The 7,206-nt window shown below is 42.2% G+C and overlaps 1 protein-coding gene and 1 pseudogene across 1 annotated transcript in view; both read right to left on the reverse strand.

Moving 5' to 3' along the window:
• Positions 1-162: 162 nt before the first annotated feature.
• The window catches only part of CLEC4E (C-type lectin domain family 4, member E), an 11,895-nt gene continuing 4,851 nt past the window's right edge, over positions 163-7,206 (reverse strand). Inside the window, exons 4-6 of the mRNA XM_012637783.1 lie at positions 3,573-3,724; positions 2,790-2,905; positions 163-1,347 (exon numbers count right to left, since the gene is read on the reverse strand). Coding sequence (XP_012493237.1) covers positions 1,179-1,347; positions 2,790-2,905; positions 3,573-3,724 — 437 coding nt within the window. The 3' untranslated portion in view covers positions 163-1,178. The remainder of the gene's footprint in view (positions 1,348-2,789; positions 2,906-3,572; positions 3,725-7,206) is intronic.
• The window catches only part of LOC105805003, a 3,458-nt pseudogene continuing 1,314 nt past the window's right edge, over positions 5,063-7,206 (reverse strand).

Genomic DNA, 7,206 nt, shown 5'->3' on the forward strand with positions numbered 1-7,206 from the left:
AACCACTGACAGGGAAATACCAATGAAAAACAACAAAAAAACTTCACTTGTCTTTCAATGTTTTCTCATTGATATTTATGCTTTTAAATAAGGGAATTAGAAAGTTGAAGTTATGTTTATTGGATTACTTTTAGGGTGAATGATGTTTGCCTTAAAGGTGTGTTTTCAAAACCAGATTGTCACAATGCCTAACAGAAATGAACTTTTGTAAAGAAAGCTAATATATTACATTCACTTGTTCAGTTGAATTTTCCCATTCAATGATTATACATTAATTCCAATGTATGAATTTTTGAGGGTGTCCTTATGGGTTTCTTATGCAAGAAACACGGTTGTAAAAGCTGCCATGTTATTTATATATTATTATCCATATTGATACAATATTATGCAATAACTAGATAGGTTTGAGATAAGAAAGTGTGAAGCTGAAAGTTCTCTTAAAATAATTTGACTATTGGACTCTGGTGCTAGCTGAGCAATAGATACAAATTCAGGTGAGATCCAGTCATTCAGTCAAAGAGAATAGAGAGCAAAGATAGTGCCAGGGATGCATGGATTCGATAGCAGTCTGTTTGGACTTGAAGGTCGGCATGTTCTTCCCCAAGGAGATGCAGTGAAGGCCTGTGGCCAGGAAGTCCACACCCATCTTCTGAGCAGGAATAAATTCCATGACTTGAGGAGCTTTTTACTCATTATACAGGGTAGGTTAGAGAGGATATGTGCCCGGGAAGGATGTAGAAACAGCATGAAATCAAAAAGAGAAGGCAGACTTTTCAAAAGCTAGAAAGAAGATAACATAGAGGCCGAATTCAGGTGACTGTTCAAAGACAATTTCCAAAATCCTCTTCTTTGCTGGACTCTGTACTTGCTTTATGTCCCTGTCCTTTCATATAAATACTCAAAAATGACCAAATGTACCAAAAGGAGCATTTCTTTCTTCTTACGACATTTGCTAGTGACTCTGGGAAGAGGACCTGAGACTAATGTAGAGAAAAAATGCACTTCAGTCAGTATTATGAATCATATTAAATAACATGCAAAACTACTTATTTTTATCAGAGTAAAAAATACTTATAAAGTCCTCTGAAGTGCATTGTATACTTTTCTCATAATGGGGTTGTGGATTTGGCCACACTCTTTTTCCTTGTCCTTTATATGTTAAGTTGTGCCTTTTGTTCTTAAGAGATTTTTCTTTGTTCAAAATACGTTTCTGGCATTTCACAAATCCGAAACATATTGAAGAAACAGGATATATCATTCCAATTTTTCCTTGGATTGGAAGAATCTCTTATGGTGGCACAGTCCTCCAGGCTAAGTATGTTGTTAGGCTCACCTTCGTCCCAGAAGCTGAAAAAGAGTGACATGGGAGATTTTAAATACCAGCAAAAAAGATAAAGTGACCTCATCTACTAGGCTAGGCAAATTATATTTGTGTTATTTAACTTCACAGCAACTTTGTGAGGTAGGTATTATAATCTTGATTTTATTGGTGAAGAAAAGGAATTTTGGAAAAATGAAATCATCTGTCTAAGTCATAGAGTTTGCAAGTACTGAAGCTGAAGTGGATCTTTCTGATTTTATATTCTGCCATGCTCCTTCACGGTTTTAGACATAGAATGAGAAGTTATGGGAAAGACTGATACCCTGATGCTTTTGTTTCCTTTGCACTCACATCTCATATCAGGTTTGATTCCCTTTATTCTGCATAGAAGTATGAACTTAAGTGCATCCTTCAATGACGTTACAGTGCAGTAGTGAAGCAACATTTCTGAAGTACCAGAGTATCTGGGCTATACTCTTAAAACTGTTGCTTATGGCCAGGTGTGGTGGCTCATGCCTGTAATCCTAGCATTCTGGGAGGCCGAGGCAGGTGGATCGCTCAAGGTCAGAGACTGGTTTGAGACCAGCCTGAGCAAGAGTGAGACCCTGTCTCTACTATAAATAGAAAGAAATTAGCCAAAAACAACTAAAAATAGAAAAAATTAGCCAGACATCATGGCGCGTGCCTGTAGTCCCAGCTACCTGGGAGGCTGAGTCAGGAGGATCGCTTGAGCCCAGGAGTCTGAGGTTGCTGTGAGCTAGGCTGATGCCATGGCATTCTAGCCCAGGCAACAGAGCAAGACTCTGTCTCAAAAAAAACAAAAAAACAAAAAAACAAAACAACCTGTTGCTTATTATCTGTGTAAGTCATTTAATCCTTCTGACTTTTAGTTTCCTCAAATACTAAATAAAGATGAATAACACTGCTATATCTCAGGAAGGTGTAATTTGGGTAAAATGAAATAATGAATGAGAAAAAAACTTTGAAAACTCCAAAATGTTCTGCTCTAACGATATTAATGCCATTATTAAGGAGAAAAGAGACATCATCATGGGATTCCCACTTTCACTCCATAAGAATCTGCTGTCTTTTTCAAATAACTTTTTTTCCACGTTTACTACAGTTTTGGAGCTTAAGACTCTTAATTTCATCTTTGCCTCATCTTCATTTTCAATGGATGATTCTTCAACTCTAATCCCCTTCTCATTTTCATCTATTAGTTCTCCTTTATTCTTGAGACAGTCCGAGGAAGTGGGAGAGGTGAGTGCTTGTACTTCTCTTTTTTCTGTTCTACCCCAGTTCTTTTTTTTTTTTTTTTTTTACCAGCTTTTCTTCTTCCTGTATCTAACACCACCAAGCATAGACCTGACCATATCTCACGTCACAGAAGGAGGTTCTGAGAACTCCAACTGCAGTCTAGTTTAGGATTTGGGGTGGTACTAGAATTCTCCTACAAGAGGGTAAGTACCTCAGAGATTCTGTGAGAAGTGTGCCGTCCACCCATTCCCACTGACCCTCCACCACCTGGTCCGTCAATCCAATATAAAACTCTTTGTTGTTAGGTTTCACGTGGAAAAGGAATTCCTATGAAACATACACAATAAAAAATAGGAGATCAATTATTTCAGTTCTGAACAAATATTGAAGGTAGTTGTTAGAAGAAACAAAATATGATCTGGACTAGACAGAATAGATAAATGGGCCTGAAGTTAGAAGACCTTGGAGGATTATCTACTGACTTTTTTATTGTGGTAAAATATATATAAATCAAATTAAGCTGACACAAAATAACTTTCAACAGAGGAGAGTCTGAATAATTCCTCCAAATTTTATCTACTGTTATTGGTAGCCAAATCTACTGTATATTTCCAGCACAAAACATTATTAATCACAGCTTAAAGATAATGGACAATGTTTGCTTGTCTTCCTTCATATGTTCATAAATACAATGATCATATATTTGTTCATAAATGTAATGATCATTGTAAACTTAACTCCCAAACTTCTTTTTCTCCCCCTGACTAACTAAAGGAACTTCCCATGGAAATATTCGTTTTCTTAGGTTCTTCTAGTAATGGAAATAAATTGAAGTAGATAGTGGCATAAAGAAATAGCAGGAACAGCATGCATTTCAGCACATTCATTTAACAAACAGTCACTGAGGGCCAAACACTGTGCACTTGTATGGAAAAGGGGATGGGCGCTGTGAAGAATGTCACATTGACACTGGAGGAGCCTGTTCTCCACCTACCTGTTCCTCCAGTGTGTTGATAACCACCAGGTGAGCCCCCATGGCCGAGCAGTTTTTTAAACTTGATGTCCAGGTCAGAGTGTTAGTAGAAAAGAAGTAGCAGCTAGATTGAAAATGTTTCCAGTTCAATGGACAGCAATTCTTGACTGAACCTAGGAGGAAAGAAATTTCAGTAAGTGTCTCAGGTGACCTGAATAAGGAAACATAAAGCTTCATTTGGCCCCATGGAGTGCATCATTTACAGTCAGAAGCACTGGGATCCCTTATTCACACCCCACATCTTATTATCTAAGACATTAGATAATTCCAATGTCAATATACATAAAAAGCAATTTTCTTGTCTTTTGAGTATAATCCTTATTTGCTAGACGCCAGTGCCAGGAAATGCAACAGTATACACAATCCATCTCAGTTACAGTATTGATACAGAGCCCTATTCTCTGTTCTTAGACTGCCAAGGTCAGAGAAAGTTGTGCATTTTATTTGGTGACCCCTAAGCAGCCGTCTCTTATGTTGCCCAAACAATGTACCCTTAATCAAATCTCCAAACTGTGGTGTACGGATAGGTTAGATATCCTAGAATTACAGAACTTCAGACTTTTTTTTTTTTTTGAGTCAAATTGTGAGTGTTTATTAGCTGGCCAGCGACCACCCCTGTCCTGCCAGAGTACAGGTACAGAGAATGGCCCTGAGCCCTGAAAGCAGAGGGGTTTTATAACCTTTCACTATAAGGGAGCACGTGACTCTGTGCATACAGCTGGGAACAGTGTTGAAATAATTTCTGGCACCCGGGGGTCTGGGACCTGCCTCAGAGCCCCCGGTTTGATTACAATCTTTAGGCAAGCGAGTTTACAGAAGCAGATAGCACTGGTGAAGGCAAGATACATTTTTTTCCTGAGTTAAGCAAACAGTGAAATTTACCTACATACAGGGGGAGAATTCAAACAATCAGTTATGCGTCAATTACGTTGTTTTTCTGTTCCCAATGCATACTTAGGTGGCTCATAGGTCATGCTGCGGCCAGCCTGCCTTCAGATGGCTGCCATTTGCAATGTGGCTGCGCTGTGGCTCACAGAGGGGAGAGCCATCTAACATTCCCCACTGGTTTTTTTGCTAGAATCAAATCCTTGATTCATCTCTGCATATGTGGCGATAATGGGTGTGCAATGCCATGACCTTTACACTTTGTATGTTTTTTATATGTATGATAACTGGCCATTAAGAATGCATGGGTCTGGGGAGGGGGGAGGAGGGGACAGGTATACGCATACACAAAGAGTGCACACACTTGAAACCCGGACTTGGGGGGAGGAAGGGGGGAGAAGGGCAACATACGCAACCGAAACATCTGTACCCCCATAACATCCTGAAATAAAAAACTATATACATAAAAAAAGAATGCACGGTCCTATTAATAAGGCTAAGAGAAACAGAACTAGTGGCTGACAGAAGTCTTTAGTTTACTGAGATTTAAAGATTACTCTGTTGACTCAGCACCAACTGCAGCGGATTTTGGCACCAATTGTCCGTGTAAGTACCCGGGCGTAATTTACAGGTTGACGAGGTGTGGCGAGGGTCATGGGCAGAGGTCCGGTCCACTTGGCCTTGAACGTTGCCAGCTGAACCCTTTTTATCTAAACAAGGTCCCCAGGCTGTACCTGGAATGAAGCTTTGTCAGAGGGAGGGTTAGTAGGTCCAGGGTGTGCAGCCCTTACTAAATCCTGAGTTCGCTGGGCACTGGACTGCAAAGCCTGCAGTCACTGTCTTCTGCCAGCTTAGGTATGAGTGGGGGAGGTTGACCAAATATGTAAAAGGAGTAACTCTATATGAAATGATAAGGGGTACCTCTAACTCTTGGCAAAGTAAAAGGAAGGAGACTCACCCGGTTTTCGCCAGTCTCTACTTTTGACTTACTTAATGTGTCCTTTACAGTTCTATTCATCCTTTCTACCTGCCCTGAGCTCCGAGGCCTATAAACACAGTGCAGTTTCTAGTCAATCTGCGGCACCTGGGCCAGCAATCGAGTTGTCTTAGCGATGAATGCCGGGCCATTGTCGGACCCCAATGCTAGCGGGAGGCCAAATCTAGGAACAATTTCAGTTACTAACTTCTTTACAACTACTTGTGCTGTCTCTGACTTTGTAGGGAAAACTTCTGCCCATCCAGAGAAGGTGTCCACAAAGACAAGCAAGCAAAGATATCTATATTTACCTGAGTTGACTTGTGCACAGACGAGACATCTCGTTGTCACCTGCTGGACCATCTGGTGTAGCTGAGGGATGTAACAGCCTCCCCGGAGAAGTTCAGTCACCTTGGTGCTGCCAAGGTGGGTACTCCGATGTATCTGCCTGATCAGATCTCGTCCCAGGTGTTCAGGAACTAGATTCCGTTGTCCGGAAGGACTTTCCACCCTCCTGCAGTAGTTCCAGTCTTTAAGGCTCCTCCCAATTTAGTTGCCTCTTCAGTATAGGTCGGAGAATGCGGCAGGAGCCATCCAGGCAGAACAGGGAGAATTTGGAGGGGCCCCACTGGTATTTTGTGTAACCTCCTTTGCTGTTGCGTCAGCAAAAGCAATGCCTCTCGCCACTGGGGAATTAGTAGTTTGATGTCCGTTGCAGTGGATGATGGCCACCTCTTTCGGTAACCAGATGGCCTCTAGCAGGGCCAGTATTTTAGGTTTATTTTTTATTTCCTTGCTCTCTGAGGTTAAGAGGCCCCGCTCTTGCTAGAGCGCCCCATGTACATGTGCCGTTGCAAAGGTGTATCTGTCTGTGTAGCTGTTGACAGTCTTATTTTTTCCCCCATCTCAGGACTTGGGTTAGGGCTATGAGCTCTGCCTTCTGGGCTGAAGTCCCATGTCCAAGAGCCTGTGCCCAGATAACCCGGTTTGCAGTCACGACAACCGCCCCTGCATACCTGACTCCTGAAATGTAGCTGCTCCATCCATATACAGTTCCTCCTCGGGGTCCAGCCACGGACGGTCGGTGAGGTCTGCTCTCAGGTCGATAAGAGACGAGTGTTTCAGTGCAGTCACAGAGTGGCTCTGATGGCTCATCGTCCGGGAGTAGGGTGGCAGGGTTGAGGCAGCTGTCTTTACAAAGAGGATCCTGGCGGGGGTCTAGCAACAGCACCTGATATTGGGTTAGCAAGGCCTCCACTTGCAGCAATGGCCCGTAGGCAGCTTGGCCGATCCAGATGCTATAGGACCTAGTCTCTTAGACAAGTAGGCAACCAGTCTGTTCCAGGGTCCTAGTTTTTGCGTTAGGACCCCTTTAGCTGTCTCTCGGGTTTCAGCAAAATATAACTAGGCCTGGTCAAATCGGGCAAAGCCAGTGCAGGGGCACTCACAAGCTCCTGTTTGAGAGTCTTAAAGGCCTGGGTTTCAATTTTAGTCCAGACTAGAGTTCTTTCTTTTTCCCCTGTACTAGCTGGGCCTTTTTAGCTGAAACCCAGTACCCTAACTGGGCTAGTTCTGTTAGTAAGTCTTCAGTAGCCTTTCTGTTCAACCAGTGCAAACACTAGGATTTTGGCGATTTTTTAGATCGCACAGTCCCAGGGTCATGTCTGTTGTTGTAAGTCTTCTGGGCAATTTTTACTAGCTCGGACAGCATTTTACCTTCAAACCCTTCTAGTT

The sequence above is a fragment of the Propithecus coquereli genome, unplaced genomic scaffold (genome assembly GCF_000956105.1).
Source record: "Propithecus coquereli isolate 6110/MARCELLA unplaced genomic scaffold, Pcoq_1.0 Scaffold124, whole genome shotgun sequence".
NCBI classification, from domain to species: domain Eukaryota; kingdom Metazoa; phylum Chordata; class Mammalia; order Primates; family Indriidae; genus Propithecus; species Propithecus coquereli.